The sequence below is a fragment of the Lissotriton helveticus genome, chromosome 5_1 (genome assembly GCF_964261635.1).
Source record: "Lissotriton helveticus chromosome 5_1, aLisHel1.1, whole genome shotgun sequence".
Lineage (NCBI taxonomy): Eukaryota > Metazoa > Chordata > Amphibia > Caudata > Salamandridae > Lissotriton > Lissotriton helveticus.
Window position 1 is genome coordinate 1,273,922,013 of NC_136065.1, and position 24,538 is coordinate 1,273,946,550.

Sequence of the window (24,538 nt, forward strand, 5' to 3'; positions counted from 1 at the left end):
TAGCCTTTCCTGTGTATCTGCTGCAGTTGTCAGCCAAGGCAACATGCTGCCTCCCTGCTCAGAAGTATGAAGCACTCCTAGGAACAGGGAACAAAGAGAATTGCTGGAGAGAAGAGGTATGACCTCCAGTAGGATCACTATTGGACGGTGGCCACAGAGGCACAGCCTCAAAGAGGCTACCACTACAGTGAAGCAAATGGCAATCAAACTTTCACCTGCCCCCTCCTTTGCGTAGGAAGCCAGGTTGGCATCTCCTGCAGAGGGAGAAAACCTGCTGCATAACCGGTTTTCCAGTAGCAGTTACTCATTATGCTGGGTAGACCCCAGGGACTTGCCTAAGGCGCCTCACATGAGATGACGACTTGCACTATGGGCAGAGAAAGGTATCCTGGGATTGTTTGGTGGCCAAACCCCAAGAAGTGATTTGAAGTTGGAAGGGTTGCTTCATGGGAACTAATACCTCATTGGCTACTGAGTCCTCTCCTGCCACAAATGGGGAGAAGATTGCATGAAAGTGGCACCACAGCTCTCAGGTCACTACTTGACTGGAAATACGACATATGAAGCACTGCCCTGCTGCTCCCTAGACCCAGCAAAGTGAGGATGCACCAAAGGCTATAATACACTTTCTGTGCACAAGGGATTCGCAAAAAGAGGACTGTGCCTTGTATAAAGTGCTCCACTTGTGCCAGGAGTGACTCCAAAGGCTTGTTGGCTAGCCTCTTGTTAAGCATCAGGACCACCAAAAGCTAAGGAACCCTGCACTCCTTGAGAGCTCAGCTGCCCAGGAACGCCTGCCCACCGCGGGATGCTGAAGTGCCTGCTGGGTGACCGATTCCTAAACTTCCAGAGGTGTCCCAAAGCCAGTGGGACCCATAGCCAAAGACAAAGTGGAATCTGGTTCCCCAAAGCAAAAGATTCACTAAATTGAAAGTAACCGCTGACACTGCTGTGACCGGGATACCAGTTGACCAACAGCAGCTAGATCTGCTCTGGACTCCCCTGCTGCATTGAGTCCTGAGGGCGGAGATAACCCCTGACGCTTGCGGATACCAGGGTGGCCCCATAAATACTCACCATATCTCTTCAGCATCTTCAGCATCTTTCACATCCTACATCCCCAGCTTCAGGACCACTTCTCGGCTGGACCGCATTACTGGTTAAAAATTCAGAAAAGACCCTGAGAGCTGGACTTGACAGGTGAATGTCTCCCTGGAACCCATTGGTCCCACTGACTGTCCCGCAGCCCGTTGTGGCCCATCCAAATTAAGAGAAGTAGCCGTATTAGCCAGATGGCTACAGTGCTAAACTGTTCACAACGATTTATTTCATTTTCCAAGAATGGCCTAAAGTGATTTACTTACCTGCAAAAATTCATATCTCTAGTTTTCCTCAATAGATTTTTGTTATTTTGATGTCTATTTTAATGTAAAAATATGCTATATTATTATTAATTGCTGTCAGTTTTTTACTGTGTTGTTTCTTACTTAATATTTGTTTTGGTAGTTCTAAATGCTTTACCCTTGTTCCGTTGCTTAAGCCTGACTGCTCAGTGGCACCCCTACCCATGACTGAGCTAGTTTTTTTCTTAAACAAACCTAACTGGACCATGTGACATTATTACTTGCCGAGGTATCACAACCACACCACATATCTTCCACTTTCATAGGCATCTAGGTGCAAATAGAGGTTGGCATGAGAGACTAGCGCAATAAATATCCAAGGTATGGGTGCCCTCCTTCAGGATGCATTGAGCTACGGTTGGGTATTCTTGGGGCACTGGTGTGCGCAAGGTACCTCATTGACGTTCCCTAGCAGCTCCAGGTCCCGGAACTACTTTTTCCCCACCGCAACAAATATACTTTAACAAACCAGTTGCTTGTAGTCAGTAAAGAAAATAAATATTCCAGGAGGCGCCAATCAAGATTCTATTTGGATCTGAAAAATAAGCTATTTAGAGTTTTTGCTCTTATTATCATGGCAACCAGGGACTTTGAATGTTTGAACCAAAATCAGGCTTTTTACTGAATGACTAACGTCCCAAATACTTACCGGTAATCTTCAATTGACCCTACACCGAGGTGAGTAGGCACAGGAAGACAATAACAAGGACTCAATCTAAATAAGATTACTAATTTGTAACAAGGCATCACTGGTTGCAAATGACGACATGTATCCAAGACATTCAGCATCTGGCTGTTATTGACATAATATGGAATTGATTGAAAGTCTTTTTGCTGCTGACGAAAGCTGTCTGACCCCAGTCATCAGCATCTGTAAAAGTTTCCTCCCACCAGTAGCCTGTAGAGAAGGTGCATGAATGTCATTTAGTGGTCACCATTGGTCGCAGCTGTGAACCCTGGCTTGCCCCTTGTGACCCCTCTGACTGCTTTTGTGACAGTTGGTCTCGAAGGTGGCTAAATCAGTGCCAAGAATGCTGGGCAGGCTCACCGTTATAGGTGACAAGCTTCACCCTCCTTTTCGACCCATTTTTAGGTCTCGACTGGCGTACACTGCGCAGCAGTGTCGCGCAGCTCGAGAAATTTTGTTTTTCAGTTACTGGGGCTGAACCCGCCTCTCTCTTCCATTGGCTAGTTCCATAAATGGAGGCTAGCCATTGGAGAGAATAATGTCACTCATTCTTGGAGCAGATTCGTGGGCGTTTCTGTGTTTTTTTTAAGCCCCGACCCCTTCTTTCGTCATGAAGAGGTGGCCCATTGTGGGTGTTTCCTTTTTTTTTTTTTTGCCAGGGCTGTTTTTCCGTCAGTCTGTGCCAGCTCCCCGCTCACTCGCAGTCTCCTCCCTGTGCTCCAATGGGGGCGGCTCTGACAACGCTTGTTTTCCATTTGAAACACTGTGTGACAATTGAAAAAAGTTTCCTTGTAATGTTAAGAGTTTTACCCAGGCAGACGAAACAAGACACAGACGGCAGCGGGCAGCTGTTCCCGGACTCTCCGCCACTCTTAAAATGGCCGCCGTGCCGAGGACTCACTGAGCAGTGCGCCCCCCTCCGCCGCTGCTGCTGCCTCCTTTCCGGCTTCCGCCCGCTGCTGCCGGAGCTGCCTTCCCTGGAAACCTTGCTCCGTATATTGCTGCCTCGGAGCCTTCGGCGGCGCAGCGCTCCGGCGAGGGCTGGTTTTTATAATGCGAGGCTTAACCATAAGACATGGATGGCAACATTTCATCTTTTTTAAAATAAATATAGACGCGCCGCGCTACAACTTTAACAATGGCAGCCGCATCATTAACTTTCTTGTTTCCTCTGAGTGCCTGAGTGTCTGTACACGTGCGTATGTGTGTATAGTAAACCCGTGTAAACATGTGTGCCTGTGTATTTATGTAGTGAGTATATTATGTATATGTGTGTGTGCGTGTGTGGCAGTCCGTGTCTGTGTGCATATAGTCTCCTCGGCTCCACTGTCTTCTTGCCTTGTGAGCGTGATGAGGCAGTATGTCCCTGGACGCCTGCCGGCCGCCCGCGAATGCCAGTGGCTGGTTATTTGTAGTTCGCATAAAGCCCCTCTACCGTGTCTCTCGACTTCACGTCCTGAGAGAAGGCAGGGGAGGGGGGAGGGGGAAAGGGGGTTTGTCTGCTTCAATCACCGTTGAAAGTCATTTTTTCAGTCCGAGGCAGATGAAAAGCCCCGCTTACAAATTCGCTCATGTTTCCCGGTTATCTCCTGCCTGTTGATGCAATCATACCCCAGGCCCCCTCACCACTTCTCCCCCGGGCCAATAACTGAATTTTTATCGGTTTCAGTAATTGTACGAAATTGGTTAACTTTGGATAATGCGCCTCCATAAAATACCCCTTTTGATTTATACCCGCGACGGACAATCCTTTTCAAACTCTTTCTTAAAAATCAATGCCACTGCGTGGAAGCAAGCGCAGACGGATAGCGTGTAGCATGAGGTTTTCGATATTTGTTGTTTTGTTTGAAAATCGCAGTCATAAATCCACCAAGCAGCGCGACGGCCATCAATCTGGGAGACTGCAAAGTTGTATTTTCCCTCTGTGCTCTGAGATTTATTCCTCATTATTTTGACCCCGCTGTCCTTTCTTTAATGTTACCGCCACCATTTACCAAGTTTGCACTACAGTGGAGAACGGCGGAACAACTGCAACTCGTTTTTTTTATGATCTTTACTGTTTCGCGATATTTACTTCCCAAATAATGCACTTTAATCCCCACGCCAATTCTTTGACACAATACAATGGAACTAACCCGCGGTCAACTTTCTGCAACAAACTACCGCACCACATCCAACACCACATCCAACACCACATCCAACACCACATCCAACACCACATCCAGCACCACATCCAGCACCACATCCAGCACCACATCCACCACCACATCCACCACCACATTCACCACCACATCCACCACCACCACATCCACATCCAACACCACCCCATCCACATCTACCACATCCACCACCGCATCCACCACCGCATCCACCACATCCACCACCAACACATCCACCACCACCACATCCACCACCACTTCCACCACCACCACATCCACCATATCCACCACCACCACATCCACCACTTCCACCACCACCACATCCACCACCACCACCACCACCACCACTACCACTTCCACCGCCACATCCACCACCACATCCACCACCACCACATCCACCACCACCACCACATCCATCTATATTATTATTAATTGCTGTCAGTTTTTTACTGTGTTGTTTCTTACTTAATATTTGTTTTGGTAGTTCTAAATGCTTTACCCTTGTTCCGTTGCTTAAGCCTGACTAAGCCAAACCAACACATAAATTAAAAATGTGTCATTTACAATGCCAATAGCTCTAACTTTTGCAAAGGCGAGACCGTTGCATTGTACATGCTTGTTTATTGTGCTAATAGTGAGTAATAGTGTTTTATTCACTATTAGCATAATTAAAATAAACCTAAGCAGCAAGAGCTGGAAGTGACTCTTCTTTAGCAGCTATGGTAAGTGAAACAATGCTTTTAAAAGTATGTTTTAAAAGTATGTTGTGTGCATGCAGGTTAAAGTATGTTTGTGTGAGAGACAGTGTGTATGTGTGAGCCTATCTGTATGTGTAAGCTTGTGGGTGTGTGTGTGTGAAGTAAGCAACAGGTAGTAAGTAAGACAGATTTAGGGGCAGATTGATCTTTTCTGCAGGAGCTGCATCACGCAAAGTGACGCAAACTGGCACAAAGTCTTGATAAGCTATTTACTTTCTAGTGCAACACTTTTTTTTGCACTGGAAAATAGCCTTTAGGTAGTGCAAAAGAATGCTTTGTGCTGCTCTGCACTACTTTGAATCATGGAGCATGTCATGGGCGTTAGATGGGCATTCTCAGTCTACAACTCACTGTTTTTGATGCAAAGCCCTATCTACTAAAAATGAAAGAAAGGGCTATACACCAAAAGACAAGCATTAAGTTGGAGAAATGTTTTAATTTCTGCTAACCTTTTACACATTGTTTGTATGCTGCACCATACAATACATATGCAATATGTAAAAATTTGGTCTTGGCATAGTATTCTATACTGGATGGCTACCCTTCTACCCCAGACATCATGAGCACACCTTTTTGCACAAAGGGGCAAAGAGATTTGTGTGTGATGCTATGCAGCCTCTTTGTACACCAGGGCTGGGGAAGAAAACAGCAGTGCATCAGTGTTTAATTTGTTAAAAAGTAAGTGCCAGGGCCCAAACCTGCAGACCACTGCAGCCCGCACCACCCACATATGCCAATGCCAGTACTGCGTGATTTTATGTATTTTACTTTGTGTTGTAATTATTATGAAGCTATATGTATTTCATTGCTATATTCAACATGTTTGGCAATGCTTTTAAGGCTGCTTCTGGCCTAATAAAGATGATTCAGATTCTGACAGTAACAACACAACTACCACTCCTACAAGTATGACAATTCAGACTATTTCAGAGCACTGAAAGCTAAAAGTATGGCATGAGCAGCAGGTATTATTCGTTTTTTTAATGGATATTGACTTATTAAACTCTACTGTTGTGCTCATCTCAAATTTAGACAGATAAAGCCGCAATGTGGTGGACTATCACTAGAGCCGGTGCTGACAATTAAGTGCTGGTGCCGAGCACTGGAAACCACAGGCTCAAATTAAGCATAGATTTGGCTCTGTAATACTTTCTTCCCCTAGGGCAATGTAGTGTAGCACCTTTGGTTGCTGAGCTGCCTAGTGCTATTTTTTTAGGTTGAACCTGTGCAGCACATTCGCTGAGAGGCATGCTGTATTCAGTTATGGACTTGAAGCTCCTCCCACTCTCCGTCCATATTTTTTATTGGCTTGTGTCATTGTCCACATTAAATTGTGGCTTTTCATTGGACATAGGTTTAGTAGTCCCTCCTTAGTACCGCCTTGCCTTATTTTGTAACCTTCCATGAGGACACCCCCTGTTACGTGTGTGGTTACTTGGTAGGCTTTAATTACAGCCTCCGAGCACTATTATCTCAAATAGCTTTGTCCTGCCTGCTGTCGCAGGGAGGACACTATCGTGTATCAAGAGGGAGAGAGAGGACCAGATAGCTAGTCCATATCCCCGGGTTTATATGAAGTTAATCAAAAGAAGACTAGCTAAAAATAGGGGGGGTTGACAAAGATTAATTTTAAGGACTCAAGTATGTTTCGTCAGGGGGTAGTGGCACCTGGTAGGTGTGCTCATAAAGCCCTCACCCACCAACCTAGTTGGTGGCATGCTTCATCATCGGGCCCACCCAGTGACACCTAGCGTGTCCCGGGTGTGCTTCGACGCCTGATTACAGCGGAGCAGGTATGTCGCTGAGTGTGCGGTGAAGAGTGTTATGGGATGTGAGGACACTCCCTCTCCTAACACTTTTTTTTTCTTCATAGCACAGGCGTTGAACACATTTGCAATGCGATAAGTCTCGCATTTGCAAGAGTTTAAGCTATTGGCATTCGCCTGTGCTCTTGAATCTAGCATACTGTAGATAATTCCTACCTTCAAAATTCTTGCGCTGGTGTAACGGAGGCAGTTCTTCGCATCACAGACACCTGTGAGAAAATGCTAGCAAACGAGGGCTATTGTTGACATAAGGGCCAACCGTTGTTTATGGATGACTCTAATGGCAAAATTCTAGCAGTGGCATATTGTATGTCATTTCGGGACCAAAAGGGCACCCATGACAACATGTTGGACCTAGCACAGTGGAAGTAATTTTTGACATCTGCAGGCACGCTATGATTTCACAAAAAATGTGACTCAACTCTTGGGGAGCATCAAGGTAAATTGGCCTGGCACACTATGAAAGAATTAAATACTCAATAAATGCTTTTTCACCGCATGTGGTTTTTAAGCAAATTTATGTGACACTGTGCTCTAAAATGCACTATGTGGTCCAATGTTTTCAAAATGTTCTTGGAAGGAACAACTTCAGCCTGCATCCCCCCAGGGCCCCGTCCCCCTCCCCCCTTTACACCAAAACCCTCCCTACAATTCTGGGTAAGTATTACGGCTCACCACTTTCAAAGAACAGAAGGTAAACAGTGTTTGAGGACCACTATTTACTATCTGCAGCCTCCACTGTGACTAGGATATTACACATTAGGTTTTGTAAAATTAAGTAATTAAGCTGTGTAATATGCACCCTTCTGCTTAAATAACATTTTTACTAAAAACAAACATTTTTATACAAAAGGTTGCCATGTTTCATTTTTGTGAATACATGAAAAATTAAGTGTCTGAATAAAACCTTCACCTCTGTGCGTCACATGAGTGATAAGGCATTGCAAATGATCTTAAATCGAAATAGGGTTTGGGGGACAGGGCCGGACTGGGAACCAAAACCGGCCCTGGCAAAGTGCTCGGCCGGCCCCCCCTCCCCACTCGGGGGGGTTGGAGGTGCCGCCGAGCGCTTTGCTAGGGCCGGTTTTCGGCCGATTTTGTTGCAGGGCCGATTTTGCAGCTATGCTGCAAAAACGGCCCTCTAACAAAATCGGCCCCCTGGAGCTCAAAAGCGGCCCTCACCCTTGCGGCGCACCGGGGGATTGCCCGGTGCCCGCTATGGCCAGTCTGGGCCTGTTGGGGGAGCGGCCAACCAACGGGAGGCCTGCCCCTCCCTGGAAGTCTTCGGCCGGGGGGGGGCAGCCAGAGCCCAGTTGGGCTTGTTGGGCTGCCTTGGGCTAGTGTTGGGATGCCTTGGGCTTGTTTTGGGCTGCCTTGGGCTAGTTTTGGGCTGGGGTGTATTTAGCCGGCCATCTTAGGTTACTGGCCACCATTTCGGTGGTAGTGACACGACAGCCGGCTGGGGGCATAGTGGTGGGAGCGTTTTTGTCCCACCCGCCCTCCCTATTTTTTCATGGGGCTTCAGGACAGGTCAGGGAGTAGAAGTCCATCAGGTATGATGTAAGAATTTGGGTAGTTTTTGTTGGGAACAGGTGCCCCGGTGGGGAAGCATGTACTTTGGTTGTCGCTTGAAGCAGGGGCTGGTCCCTAATGATGGTCTTTATTGGGGCGTTTTTCCTGGGTAATAGTTGGTAGAGTGGTTTAAAGTTACAGTTTATTGGTTGGGAAAGGTCAATCCAGGAGCACGCAGGAGGGAAGAAGCGTAGGAAGCGTACATAGATAGCTAGGTGAAGAAAGGTTAAGAAGTTGCAAGTTTGGGGGTTTATAAATGTTTGCAGGGGGTAAAACTTTAGGGGAGAGGGGTAAGGTAGGAGGAAAATATTTAGTGAGGTTTAAGTTTGTACGGCACAGGACAAGGAATTTTTGTTGCACAGTGCACCTGTCTTCGATAAAGCTGCCTTTTTCACACCAACAAACTAGTCTGTGGTCTGTGCTGCACCCCTCTTTGGCCCAATGTATTAACAGTAAGGAATAATGTAGGCCAATAATTCATTTTCATTTTCAATATGTGTACTACACCAGACCGAGCTTCTCAGAGGTGAGACTCACACTTTATGTAAAGAAAGTAATTTGACGACGTGGTAGTGTTAATTCTGGATAAACTGAAGTGCAGAAAATGGCTTTTATTTTTTTTATTTTTCGACTTCAGCAAGGTTAATTCCTTAACCGAGTCTGAGGTTATTTTATTGAATCTGACGGTAAGGGCTCATGTCGCGTGTGCCAACTGAGAATTTAACCCTGGAGAAATATTGATACTGCTGCTGCGGTATTTCCTGAGGGAAATCCCCACAGGATTTGGAGATCTTGAGCTCGGGCTGAGGCACAACACAGGGTACAGACAGGCTTTACGAATCCGGCTACCCTCGTGTTCTGGCTCTGAGGATTTCACTGGGATTTTACTTGCAAAATCCACACAGGGGAAATGATTGTGCGTGGAAAAAGAACACAACATGTAATTCTGGCACACAACCTGGATTCAAATGGGTCCTCAGCGTGAGGGCCTTTGATGAGAAAATATGGTGGACCTCTGGCAAATGAGTGGATTTCTGAATTGTATGAAGCCAGATTGAATTGGCTTTTAATGTCGGAGAGGACGGGTGTAGGGACATGGATTAGGAGGAGGACTACCTCATTATGTTAAGGGCTCAGGGCTGGTACATGAGACGGAAAGCAGAAAGGCAGCTGAACGTCAAGGGAGTAACTCTGGGGAAGAGTGTGCAGCAGCGGCTGTGAGCGTACAAGGCTACATATTTCTGTAAAAAAAAGGCAAACATGAGTTTTGTTTTGTTGACTACTATGAAAAAGTAAAAAAGGAAACACCGGAAACAACATTTTCAATGAATAGTGCAGTTACACAGTAAGAAAACAGTTGTGCATTACAGTAAAAGACCGTGTGGGTTGATGCTAATGTCAGAGTACGCAAGCTTTGAGTCAGGAGTTTAACATAGGCCTAAGGCTTTTGGATATTTGATCAAGTGAAGTTACATTTTTAACCCCCACCCTCCAAATCCTCAAAGAGAAATTTCTTTGCGTTATACCGCTCCGGAGCATTGGCACTTGCCGTTTCTGATGCAAAAAAATCCAATGGGCTTAATGTCTGTGTAACGTACTGGTAAGGGCATCATTCCCTTTATATAGAAAATGGACTGGGTCTTTTGGGAATGGAAAGAGAAGTATGCTTGGTAAGGGTTACCTCACCACTGCTTTGTCAAGCACTGGGACAGCAGGGTCTGACTGGGATACAAAACAGTCCCGGGAACCAAAATAAGTGCCCACTATTGGTGAAACAGATAGCTAAAAATGTGGCCCACACTAGAAAATCAGGCCAGCTTTAAACATGTACAGAGAAGTTCTATGGCTATTTTGCAGGGTACGTGGCAAACAGGCAATGTTTGTGGTCATATCAGGGAAAACAACGGTAAAAAACAGTCCCGTTAGTCATAAAACAGGCCCACAAACTGCTAAAAAACAGCCCACATACTCATCTGTCAGATCAGTCCATGGGTCACTTCCTGATTTCCCTATAGGCCAGAGTGACTCTGAACGAGGGGTGCTGAGGAGGGAACTGCCTTAACTTTTTGTGTGTGCCTGCCTTAACTTTTCTCTCCCTCACTTAGGCGCCTCCTTCTCTGCACCTGTACTTTACCTCTGTATTTACTGTATGAAGATGGGGTCTTGTTTATTCTTTGTCGTACGGATTACGTCAGGTCACCATGGTGGAGTAGTTTACTCCTGCCATGGCTAAGGTACTCTGCCTGCCAAAGTTAGAGATGTCTGTCGGCCCAGCAGACATTTCTTGCATTCGTAGGAACCACTGTCACTGCAGTTCCTGTAAGTGCATTGAAAGTTTCACAGATGGGTCTGTCAACATGATGGAGCTGTTGTTCAAATAAAAAAATAAAAAAATAAATTTAAAAAAAAGTAAGATTTTCTTTCTGAAAAAAAAAATACTCCATTGCTTTCTCCCATGGTGTAAAGGTCGTTTTTCAGTTTTCACTTTGCATTACTTGGAAGTTTACCTGGCAGTGAAGGACAGTCAAAATTGGCCATATTTTCACCCACTCTAAATGAGGAGGGCGAACACATGACCAAACCTCAGACTTCCCTTACTACATCATAGGTGTATGTAGGCAACGGATACGGAATAGTCTCTGCCGTCTACACACTGAAGCTCTGCCCAACTCTAAATGATGTGGGCAGAACTACGTTTTGGTTGAGGGAGTACTCCTTTGCCGTTGCGACACAGTTCCCTCTCAGACAGTCTAAATCAGGCCCAGAGTCATAGAAAGGGAGTAAAGAAGAGAGTTTGACACCACATGCCCCCTCATTGCCCCTCCAGGGCGGCCTTACTCACATAGAAATTGAGCAAACAACACACACTGCACAGACACATAGGTGTCCCTCAGAGTTCAGAGCTTGGTTCCTGCCTTATCCCTTCCCTTTTTCCTCCCACAACCCTGCCTCGAGTCCTCCCAGGTCTCCGCCATCCTTTCACCCTCTCTTTCTTCCTCTCTTCACAGAGTGCGGAGCCGGTGGAAGACTGCGTGCAGAACACCCTGTCCGCCCTCTACCCGCCCTTCTCGGCCACTGGCCCCACGTTGCTGTGCCAGGTGTTTGCGGTGGTGGAGCGCACCTATGGCGAGGATGCTCTCAGATACGCCATCGAGTTTCTTGTGCCAGCCAAGCACATACTGCAGCGGATCCAGCAGGAGGCATGCGTGAGTGACTCTGATTTGCTGTCAGTACTTTGAGTAGGCAGATATTGAGTACCTTCACCTACCTGGGTTCATTCTGACCTAGGGTCTACTTTCCCTGGGAAATGGGTTTGGTTCAACACAGCAAGCGAATGATAGTCTGGCTAAGTCTACAAAAACCCATTTTATTCACACACATACGACAGAAACTATACAAAACACGCAATATTACTAATCACAGTGGGAAATATACACCTCAACGCATATACATATCTACACTGAAAGAACAAGTGTTAACTAATGAGTTGCATATGAGAGCTAGGTTCAGGTATTCCTGAGAATAGAGGAACATCTAATTCGTCATAGATAATCCTAGAAGTGTCACTAGGCAGAGGGTGGGACTCACTCTTATCTTCCTCGACCAATGGTACATGGACAGGCTATCCTGCTGTCCTCACAGAGCAGTGTGAGCCTCTGCATCAAGGCATGATTTAACTGTCTAAGATCCCGTGAGGAAAAACTTGCCTTGGAAGTTGTTGATGAACTGTGGTGGCTTTCCGCTATGTTAGGTGCCAAGCACCACCCCCACATTCCCCCCCCCCCTTCCATGGTTATAAATATGTGACTCGTGTAGTTAGGTGTACATCACTCAGGAGAGAGCATGTTGGCGGATACTGTTTGGCACTATAGTCTCTGGTTAGCACCTTTTCCTCAGGAACCACAGAAACCTGTCAAAGGTCCCTGGGAGGGCGAGTGGGATAGGGAGGGGTGGGCCAGTTTGCAAGATGTTGGAGGTGGTTTAAAAAAATCATTTTCAGCAGGAATTCTTCTTTACCACCTTTAGTGACTACAAAAGTAAAAGAGGGCCTTGTGTGAGAGGGCAGTGTCCACAAATAAGGAACTACTTGGAGGATGGGTCTATTCCTTATAGGTGCTGTTAGAACTGCTTTCCTGGCTTCGCCAGAGTCTTCTAGATACACACAGATCAGTTCCTTTGTTGTATGTTCCTATGCATCCACCACATACCATTAGGCTGGACCCCCATGCTTCTAGCAGTCCTGCACATTCATGCCAGTGTGTGCACTTGTTGCCGCAAACCCTAATTTCTCTCACTATACCGGCAGCCTAATGAAATGCAAGCTCAGGAGGCTCCAGTGAATCACAAGGCGTTCTCCCCAGAGGGAATGCACAGAAAAGGTGCGGATTGGCCACCCATACACACCACCTGTGTAACTATTAATAGTAAATTGGGCTGGTAAAGATTTTTGCAGGCCTGATTCCTCTCATGCTTCCTAACTCTCTCTGTTTCCTGTTTTATATTCTCTTCTCTCTTATCTTGCAGTCCCAGTACAGCGGCTTCCTCTTCTGCCATGAAGGCTGGCCCTTATGTCTTCACGAGAAAGTGGTGGTGCAGCTCTCCTCCCTGCCCTGGCAGTGCCTGAAGCCTGGAGACTTCTACCTGCAGGTTCTTCCCTACCTGGAATGCTCTCCCCGGCTGGCCCTGAAGTGTCTGTCCCAAGATTGCCGGAGCGTTCAGGAGGTGCTGGTGCCCGAGGACTCCTACCCCTTCATCTTCACTGTGGAATGGCTCAATGGCATTAACAAGGATCGTCATGCTACCCGACTGGAAAACTGCCTTCTGGCTGCTGGGGAGCGGGTCCTTCGGGTGCCCTGGTCTGATATAGTTTACCCTCAGTTTGTGCACAAAGACGGATTCATCGTGGGTAGAAGGTGCCCCTTGGATCCCCTATCTCCAGGGAGCACACTAACATCTGGGGAGCATCTCTCTGAAATCTTAGGGGACCGCAGCCCAGGAGATGGACGAAACTCTAGCACAGATGTCAAAGACCCGCATGGGGGGCCCACTGGAGTGGTTGTGGGAGACCTTACTGACATCTGCAGCCCCTTCATAGAAAATATTGAGGGTGAGTATGTGGAGCTTTTGGACCTCAGCATCTCTCCAGAATCTGGTGTGGACTCCAGGCAGCGGTATCTTGAGGCAAATGGCATCTCGAAGACCAAGACAGTGCCTGTTCGAAAGGGGCATGGCAAGGGCCGAAATAAGCGGCACCGCGCCTGGATGCACCAGAAGGTACCAAAGGAAGAAGCTGTCCCTGTCAAGAACAGGGGCCACCGGACATGGGAGGGAAGCATTGCTGGAGGTGTGCTAAGCAGGTCTGCCTATGTTGGTGATACTACAGGGCTAAGTCCTAGGCCAGGTGAGGACCAGCAAAGGCATGTGGATGGTGCCCAGGACAGCACACCTGGAGCCAGTGTTGGAGCACATACTAGAGTTAATGTGAGGGTCATGGAGAGGTCTCTCTCCCCTGCTGAGGAGCAACATGCATTTCCTATTACACCAAAGACTCCATCAGCTGTTGTCTTTGATGTTCACGCAGAGACAGTGTGTTGGGAGGCAGACTCTTGCCGGGCATCAAGAGGGGAGCCAGACTATCTTCCCGCCAGACCACTTTCACCAGAATATATCCCCAGTAGTAGAAATGTGTTCACAGAGGGAGACTGCATAGGAGCATTTCCACAGGGGAGCACATTTTCTCCTGGCATCGTGTGTGAGCATGGTCCTGCAGCCGACACGTTATCAACCTATAAATATATTTCTGTAGATGGCAAGTTCATCTCACAGGAGAGTGGGACAGGAGAGCCAACCACAAAGTGTATTCAAAGCCCACTGCCCTGCCAGACACCAGAGACCACCCTACAAGGGGAGTGCTCCGCCAACCAGTTAGATGACGCCACATTTTCCAGACCCCCTTCGACATCTCCGAGATCCCCAGAATCTCCAACACCCATTTTGGATCCAACTATTCTGTGTTCAACAGCAGAAGGAACTCTGAAGGAAGACGTGTCTGTGGGGTCTCCCAGCAAGGAGGGCAGTACAGCTCTTCACTCCACTCAGGACAGTAGAATGACCTCTTTAGCAAGAGGACAGATGGAGAGCAGTGAGGTCACTGAAGACAAGAGCAAGCCAACTGACCAAGAGCCTGCTAAGTCAATTAAAAGTCCCATGGACCAAGAAGCTATGCGCGCAGGAAAGCCTGGCCACCAGGGGAGTGTAGGTCACTTTCCCGCCAAGAAGCATGGTAAGGGAAAGAGGAAAAGAAAGAAGGGAGGTGCAAAAGTTGGTTCCAGAAAGCCAGAGGAGCAGAAGTCATGTGTGGTTGTTTCCAGTGCCAAGGATGTTCCTGTGGAGGGGCTAATGTGTCTGGACAAGCAGGAACTAGTAAAGAGTGTGGACTTGGAGAGGCCGTCTGATGGCACGGAGGCCGGGTCACAGTCAGAAGAAGCACTTGATGAGATCGGGTCGGAAGTCGAGCGTGTTGAAGGAAGTCACGATCTCACGGCCAGAGAAGAGGAGGAAACCAAAGATGAACAACCAACATTAGGAATTCAAGGTATGAGGGGGAAGCCACTTTGCACCTGGGACCTGAGGCAATTTCAAGGGGTAATGACCCATAAAATGAAAGGGTGAAGTGTTGCTAAGTAGTGGAGATTGCTGGACATTACAGGCAGTAAGTTGGAAGAGGGTTTGATATGTCAGAAATTGTTAGTGAAACAGCATAGAAATGGGAAGGCAATGGGTTGTTTAATGGGTAAGTGCATGTGGAAGCACAATGTTAAATGGCAATTGTTAGCATGGACATTAGTAAGGATAGTAGGGTAAGACGCAGCAAGGACAACGGTAATGATAGGCCTAAGGATAATGGGAGGAGAGAACTAGGACATGGATAGTAGGTTAGGAGATGAGAAAGGACAACTGTAATGACAGTAGAAGGATAATAGCTGGTACGGACAATGGTAGGTATTGGTAGTGACATTGTTCAGGACAATTGTAAGGATGATGGGTTATAGAATAAGTTAGGACTTGGGCTAGCACCCGTTTCTTCTAGTGGCAAGTGTGTGCTTTTTCAGCTGGGCAGGATGGGAGCACTGCAGGGGTGAATATGATGGGCATTCTCAACTCTTGTGTCCTTTACAGCTGGTGTTCTAGAAAGTTGCATTTCTGCATCTCCCACTGACCTCTCTAACCAGTTGGAGGAGCCCTCATCACCCAGAGCTGCTCCTGTGGAAACAGAAAGGCCCCTGTCTCTTTCCCGACGGAAACCAGCTCTTCCTGAAGGTGGTGCCAGCAGACAGGAAGTGAACTGGGATGTCCTGCAGTCCGGGGTCTTCTCACTAACTGGTGAGTGGAGGCAGATGTGCCTAAGAGAAATTTCTCACAAAAGACATATTTCCAAGAGACATCCCTCCAAAAGAGACCTTGTTGCTGTAGAAGCAGTTCTTTTTCCATCCGATTCCTGAGAACCCCCACCCATGCGAAGCTCATTAAGCACACAGGCTTTTATTTTTCAAAATAGAGAGAACTTGCCTGCCCTTATGGATATGTTTCATCTATTCATAAATAAGCCGTCCTCCTGAAATATCCCACACATTGAGAGTTATCTTTTAGTCCAGATATATCTCTTACACTACCACTAACTCAGAATGCTATTCCATGTATTCAGAGATTTCCACAGTTCGGTGATAGCTCCTTGACCTCATACATATCTCCAAGTCCTCTAACTTCGCTGAGATCTCTTCTCCTGTATATAACTCTCCTACCAGTTTGAGTATATCACACCCTCCTCCCCCAGAAGTGTCTCCAAAACCTTCAGAGATGTCTCCCACGCCCCATAGATATTTCCCACATTACATTCGACATCACCACATAGATATTTCCATTACCCAAAGATATTTTATCCCTTCATCCTGTGAAGTTTCCACGTACCCCTAAACGTTTTTCATGTACCCCAGTGGTCTCTCCTCAACCCCAGTGATATCTCCCCTACTCCAGAGGTACCGCTAGCTCACATATCCTATATAATCCTCAGACTCCCAGATGCACCTTCAACACTTTACATCTACGCACCCAGGTTATCGCCACCTCTGCAGCTATCTCAAGTGCTCTATAGATAGGCCATGCCATTTCATTTTTAGGAAGAGTTTGTATAAACATCATCATTCCCATAGAAACAGATAAGGGCACAGACAAAAGACTACGCAATGACAAACCAATGATATATATGTAAGAATTTACAGCACAAAATACTGAACCTAGGACGTTCTGGAGCACTGCAGAAGCATCATCCACGTTGCTCAAACAGATTAATTTTATCGTACTCATTTTACTACCCATATATACAACACCCGTATATTTTATTTATTTATTTTATAACTATATAGAAAGAATCCGGACCTCTGTCTTGTCAATGATCCCAAACATATGTTAATATCAAAGGTGCAGGCATGACCAATCTGCCGGCGAGGATCAATGCACGTTCCTTGATTTGTTGTGGGCACCTGAGTAGTGCGCGTTCCTGGTCTCCTCCACTCTTCGATCAGACTGCTGCAGGCAGGAACCCCAAATATCTTATTGTGGCCAAGCCATGACCCGATGAAGAGATAAAGCAGTCTCTTGAAGTTAAACGTTTAATATCATATATTCTCCGTGTAAAAAAATTAATTCATCTTCTCTGACCCATACCAACACAGGAGTGTAAATACCCCCCATTATTTTATTCACCTTACTCTGCTGATAGCCCTTTATACGCATGTAGTATGAACTTTCTTTAAAAACAGTATGATCGTCTATGCGTTTTGTAGTTCATGGCTAAACAAGTTTATACTAGACAAGGAAGTATTGCTTACTGGACTTACTGAAGACTATTTTGATTGGAAACTTACTTAAAGAGGGACTGTGGTGTTCAAGGGCAGACTGATTATGCCATTAAGATATCCCAGGACCCATGGAACCCTCCCACACCTACAGAGACATTTCTTTTGGCTCTAGACACATTTAACCAACCCTCCTATCACACGCCTCTGGAACTGTTACAAGACACCTTGCAGTATTTCTCCCTATCGGTAGAGATCGCTCAAAAGTCCCCAGCTACACGTTGCCTACAAGTGGGAGATCTCAACCTTCTCTTCCTAGTGACACCTCCCAGTCTGCAAGAGACATCTCCCACACACCCACTATTTCTGCCCCAGATTCGTCTCTCTCCCTAGGTATCCTGTACATTCCATAGATGAGTGTTGTACCGCCACAGTTGGTGCCTTTAGAGATCTTTCCTGTACCCCCCCCCCAAAATGCTTCCTATACCAACAAAGTATCCCCCTAAACCCAGTGAGGTCTCCTATACTTCATATGTAACTCCAGCAACAATATTTCCGGTCCCCCTCCCTTAAGGCAAACTTTTCTCTGCAAAATGTTATGACACTCCTTTTCACTCTTTTGGCACAACTTGAAAATGCCACCCTTGCAAAGATGTGCCAGCCTGCCGGGAGCCCTCAAGACATATATAGGGTATAACAAAGTTGCATATTTAAGAAATTATACTGTGTCCTCGGAAGTACTGAAGGAATGGCCTTTCATTTTTCTCCAGTATGGTGTAGATGATGACATTACAAAGTTTAGACCATATATCTTGTGAGATGGGTGAACTTTGTGAAGATAATGAGTCTCTTTCAGGTAAAAGTGGATGCATTCCAGAAGAAGATATGGTCTTTGTTCGTCTAGTGGCATAAAAACAAAAATCTTCTGCCATAAAAAGACTATTGTTGAAATCTGGAGCTTTGACATCAGCAACATTGCGGATCTTCATTGTGCACAAAAGCATAGGGAGCTTGGCTGAAATTTATTTCAGAGACAAAGCTTGATTGTCCGCTCATGAATTGAATTCATTTACAACCTAATTAACAGCAGCCCTCAATTTCAAATGTGTAGGTCTGGAAATATTCTTCAAACAACTGACCCTCTTATATAGCAGAGGATGTTTGTCAACCGGCTGCCCCTAAACAAGTTTGTGGCTTGTCGATCTCTGCCAATTACTGTGCTACATATCTTATGTTACTAAAAATGCACCTAGGGAAATTAGCCAGATGTATGCAGTAACTCAAGTCCGGCAATACTTTTTTTGACGTTACAAGATTAAATTCATAATGTTGCAATTTTATTAAAATTGCAAAATTATGAATTTCGCTTTCAATTAAGGCTCTGGTAAAATTCCACTGTTTACACTTAACTATGTTTTTTCAACAAAATACTTTGATGAAAAAAGTTGAATACGACCAATTTGCTATTTTTCTCCACAAAACATTTTTTGCATACTTTTTTTCACCCAATTAAAAAAAAGTAGGACGTTTTTGGAAATTCACATAGTCCATAGACAGTCATAAATGTTGTAAACTCCCACTGTTCCAACACATTCAACCGAAATGCCTTCCTCTGCACAAGATTCTGCCAACCCACAGAAGAAGGTCATACGCATCGCCTACTTTATAGAGACGGTCAGGGGCATCACCCACTTTAGAAGATTCTGTACTCTCTCTCTCTGCCACCTCTGAGTAAAGCCCCTCATCCAGGTCAGTGGTAAATCACGCCTGGAAATCCCTTTACGTGGAAGTTCTGATCAGCAGTGTGCTTCGGTCTTGGCAAGACAAAAGCCATAGATGCCACCACTTGATACTTTACATGATGAATTCTCAGCTTTCCCCATGGCTGCTGTGGCTGCGTATTGTTATTGGTTGCCTAGTTGAAAGTAAATTAGCAAATGGTTCACTAATGTCTTGCCAAAGCAAAACAGGAAAAAATAGGAACAGAAACAAGTTGCAGATGTAAGTATGACCCACCAGTGATGCAAAATGATATTATTGAGGAACTTCAGGCTTACGTCGACAATGTAGAAGAGTGTCTTATAGTCGGAGAATACTTGATGCTTCTTAACGGGTCAGTATGCCTTCAGTCTGTCATGGGTGCTCACTGTGGCAGTCTACATATATTTCCTTGGCTAGTAACCTTGCATCTCGGTCACCACTTGGAGATGCTCCCTGTATCTTGCTATTATTTACCCGGCAGATACTAGTCTCTGCTGCACACGAGGTACATCCAAGGTGTACCTCCACCTACAGTGAACGGAGGCTGCTGCCTCATCGCCAGGTGATGGCGAGAATGATAGTTGATGACAACTCACTCATGCACCAGTGGGTAGATGCCTTTTTACCTGTTCCCATGAGAGAGGTGTCTACTGCCTAAGCAGATCTCCTTTCACATCTGCCTATAAACAGCTGCCGCCCACACATCATGTCTAACCGGTGTGAGGCCTGATCCAGTCTCTTGTGTCTCTTCTGCGATATATGACCGCTTGCCTCGAGTCCCTCCCCGCCTTTAGGGCAATTCCTGTACAGAGATGCCGAGCACGAATTGATCAGGATTATGAAACATGAACAGGGTTCAGTGTCTGATTGGTCCTGGCATCCTGCCCATGCCATCTAGGAATGGATAGGAAATGACTGTCCAGAGCCAGATCTCAATATCCTTCTTTGAAAGTGGCACTCGCAGCTCGGAACTGAAAGGTCAGCTTTGTTAATATTTTCAAGCACGCATCTAGTCATCCCTATCTCCCATGTTTTCCATCTTTGCTATTTTTCCTGTGCAGATAAAAGGCCCCATTCCAACTTCAAAAAATTATTTTGAGGATTGATCCCAGATATTTCAACCGCCACATAGAAATATAAGTGGGGACGTTTCAGATGTAGTGTCAGGGCGGAGTAGTGTAGTGTGCGATCAGCAGTGTTCCTCTTCAGTCCACAGGAAAGCTACAGTTTCGGAGTATCGACCCGGAGAACAAAGGCCTTGCCAGCTGTCATGTCGAAAGTTGGCCAAGGGCAGTGTGAAGGAGACATCAGTTGTGCGCAGATCTCACAATGTATTCTCCTGCCATACACACACCTCCCTCATCAGTTGCACTGTACCTCGTGTAGAAGGAAAACACAGTTGTAGAAGAATGCACAACTTGTTCATGGGAGAGGCTGGTATGTCCACTCCTCTCCAATGGTACAGATACAAATGTCAGTTACAGTCGAAGGACATCAACTATCCTAGTGTGAGGGTGCAATATTAAAACCACGGTGCTCAAGTAGGTATTTTGTTATACTGCAGAAGCAATATTACATGTAGTTCGTAATTAGGAACCAGTGGGATTTTATGCATTTTCTTTACAGACAAAAATACATTTTTAGTGCTAGTTTGTTGTTTTTTTGTTTAGGAAGCAGGCCTGGTTGCCTCAATGGAAGGCAGGGGCTCTTTACTAATCCCCCTTGCAGGTTCCTTTGCTGTCATGCTGACGTGTTGTTGGAATTACTGCTTTTTGGTTCACAAATTAAAGATGTACACACATTAGCTTTCTTCCAGCTGCACTGAAAATAATCGTCCTTTGTCAAAAGTGTCTGCTAGCATGTATTTTAATATATTGATGTATTTTAAGCTCATCTGTTTCAGTTCATCTCCGGACTTCTTATAGTGCTCTTCTCAGAGGATACACATTAACACTGTTGATGACGTCCGTTCCATAGAAAGGCCCTAATCCCGACCTCCACAATGCTACATTATGGCGTTTCCTTTCTAGGACTGCTGGAAGCAACACCCACTTGCATATCGCGCTCATGTGCCTATGAGAAGCTGTTAGAGCTGGAACAGAGTTATTCGCATACCAAGCAACCCAAGCTGCTCTCTTCAGAGACCTTCAGGGCAGCTTCAAGTTCACAATCCCAAGATGAGATTCTGCACGTCATACAACCCGCGCCTTACGGTGCCTTTCCTAAGGTCCGTACTGCTTACCTCTCCTCATACCTGAGGTGTCATCTCTCCATAAGAAATATCTCTTGCTCAATATGATATGTCACATTCAGACTCGCCATCATCATCATATTAATCATGGCCCTTAAAAGGACCTGCTTACCCAGAGATATCCTTGATGCATTGTGAGGCATCTGACATTAGAAGACCTGATTCATGCCCTTTTAGATGGTTTTGCATACAAGATCTCATCCATTCCTAAAAACTCCTTACAGAGACATCAGTCGCGGTACATCCCTCATTATCTGACACCTCCTTTACTTGAAGGAGTCCTCTCTCAGCGTTGTGAGGTGTAGGGTGTGAGTGATGAGTGACTGACCTCTGCTTCTTTTTTCACAGGTGGTGTGGCCCGTAGTGGCAGTACCCTTCTGGTCGTCGCCCCACAGATGCCGGACTCTGGGTACCACTCCCTCAGCGACCAGCGAGACCTTGTCAATGTTCTCATACACCTGCGCTCCCTCCTGAGGTACAAGTAAAACCCTCCTTCTTCAAGGGGTATCTGTCCTTGGCTAGATCTTTAGTTTCATCTTCGGGTACCTCTGTGTCTGGAGCAGCTCTTGCATGTACCTCCCCTGGGTGGTGCTACTTCACCAGCACACATATGTCAGTAAAAGACCATCCCTACACTGGGGTCTGTTTCATGTCTGCAGTAGAGCACCCACTTTATAAGCAGTACTTTATTGATGGATATCACCGCTAGGTTTTTAATGAGACTGACAGTGGGGATAGGCGCATGATATTTGGTCAGGACAGTGTTATTGGAGCCTTTGATGGATCGCCACAGACCACAATTTCCATTTTGTCCAGGTGAGTTTGAGGGGCTTTCTGCTCATTCAGCAGTTAATCTCAAGGATGCAGTCATGGAGTAGATGGCTGTTAGAGTGTGGGGGACCAAACAACTTAAAGATGATTTGTTGTGTTCGGCATAGTTGCAGCCAGAAATGTGAGTGACACTGCACACGTGGTCCCCATTCTGGTTTCATTCTCACCAGCAACTAGTAGGCTTCAGTGTGGTCCTTGGGACATAATGTTACCAACGGTGAGTCAAGATTGACCCAACCCAGTCTTCGTCACATGGCATTCATGAAGCCACTCCCAGCCTTCTACCTGCAAAAAGCACCATCCTTGTTGCACCATTCTGGAAACTTTGGATTGCCATATTAAATCACTATTTCTCAGCAACAAAAGAGACCAACACGGTGGCAAAATGTTCATTGCTTCAAATGATCTTCATACGTTGTTTGGCCCAATCCATTGATTGATGATGAGAAAGCTGTGGCGGTGGAGGATCTTGGTATTCACATCCACATGAAATTAACCTTGCGAGGTTAATGTTCTCAGGCTTTACCCATTTTCTTATTCGAACGTCCTTAAATAATTAGTGTACCAGCATTTTGGAGTTTGAGGGTTTCTCATACTGACTGCATAATGCCTTTTTGGTCTCTGGAGCTGAGACCTGTAAATGAAAGCCCAAATTTTCTATCATGTGGTACAGAATATTCCTCACGCTGTTCTTTGAGACTTAGCATCTCCTGACCTCCAGCTCTTTGTCATCCTCCATCTCCCGCCCCTAGCAGAGTTAAAATATAGTTCAGTAGATTCTCTTCTACTAACTCTGGCCTGACATTTCTTCCTATTACTTGCCACAGTTGAGGCTTCAGCATACCATCTCCGGCTGTAATTCGGCCTTGGATTGGGTCAGTTCGAGCTCCATGTCTAAGAGAGGGGAAACACTCATGTCTACATCACTGCTGCGCAGAAGAAGATTGGGAAGAAGAGGGGGAAGTAAACCTTTAGACATGCCGTCCTCTGCTTGACTTTCTGGAACATTTGCAAGAAGCTTCTATAGAGCTGGTCACTCTGAAACCCTTATGATAAGGCACGAAAAGGCTGTTCCTCCAGTACTGGACCGGTTCCTTCAGCTCTTGTACATCCATTCGTATAAAGTATCCTTGAGATTCCACAAGTGATGATGTCATCCCTGAGAATAGAAGATCAAGCCTGAGGTTCATGCTGTGGAACTTACCCCCCTTTCCAGACAATGTACTGTAGGGCGGCTGCACCAGCGGCTCTCTGCCAGTGCCTCTAACCACAAACCCAACTAGAGCCAGGGGCAATATCTGTTCCTCAGCACTTCCAATGCTTAGCAGCGGAGTTACAACTGCATCAGACCTGAATACCCAGAAAAAAGTCTAAACTTTTAAATAAATGCACACCCTGTCCCTACAGAATCACAAACCCCTTTCAAAGGCAGGAGAAGCTTGGGATAGGGCTACTATATGTCAAACCCTATAGCCTGGAAAGCAGACTTCTCTCTAATGCAGCCACGGCCGCTGCAGGTAAGATCAGTGGGGCCTGCTTGGGGGGGGGGGGGAGGCATTGCTACAGACGACCATATGGGAAAACCAAATAACTAGTGAATTTTCCCTTGTGGTCATCTCTTGAAATCCCTCCCCCCCCCTCCAGCCGGCCTCACCACTCTTACCTGCAGCAGTCGGGGCTGCTCTAATGGAACACAGAGGCAGCATGCAGTCACATTCTCTTTTGCTCACTGGACAACCACCATCAATGAAATAAGTATGGAAGAGTCAAGTGACCTCAAAGGAAGGTGGTCCGGAACAAACAATCAACTAAAATAACAGCTCCAAAATAATAAGGAGAAGCTGCACGTTCACCCACAATTAAAAACAAAGATGAGTCTCCATTAAACCTCCGTTTTTCTATGTTTCACTGTCTTTTTTTATGCTTCACACGGCCTAAGTTTCTTTCTGGAGAAACACATTGATCCCTACAGGGGCCACAACACAAAATAATTCTTAGCTGCTGAGGGATGTCTTTACCTGCCATTTTGCAGCAGGAAAACGATTTCTGGGTAGCCATCGCTCTCGATTACAATTCGCAGCAAAAGTTTTCAGTACGAAGAATCAAGATCTGAAGGGGTGCGGTATGTATAGGATCCCTCAAAGATAGTCGCTGGGATAACCTAGTCTTGTGAAATCTATGGAATCTCATGGGAGTTGAAACGTATCACCCAGTGGCATACCGTGCAGTTCCAGGTTCCTTCAAGAGTGGGTCTAGTGTCTGAAAAAGCCATGAGATAATATAATGTCATGCAAGTGAGAATTAGTCGCCCCACGCCTGTATGCCCTCCCCAAACCTCATACTGATCCTAGACCATTTAATGTCTTGTCTCCTGGAACATCAACGCTCTTCCCTTTACCATGAATCGCCCAATGATATCTCAATAGGGACCAAG

At 46.0% G+C, this 24,538-nt stretch overlaps 1 protein-coding gene across 2 annotated transcripts in view; it reads left to right on the forward strand.

Moving 5' to 3' along the window:
* Positions 1-24,538, forward strand: part of ARHGEF40 (Rho guanine nucleotide exchange factor 40) — a 382,900-nt gene that overhangs the window by 123,793 nt on the left and 234,569 nt on the right. For both annotated transcript variants that reach the window (XM_078644086.1, XM_078644087.1), the window contains exons 2-5: positions 11,415-11,612; positions 12,931-15,001; positions 15,586-15,789; positions 21,622-21,748. In XM_078644086.1, the coding sequence (XP_078500212.1) occupies positions 11,415-11,612; positions 12,931-15,001; positions 15,586-15,789; positions 21,622-21,748 (2,600 nt within the window). The remainder of the gene's footprint in view (positions 1-11,414; positions 11,613-12,930; positions 15,002-15,585; positions 15,790-21,621; positions 21,749-24,538) is intronic.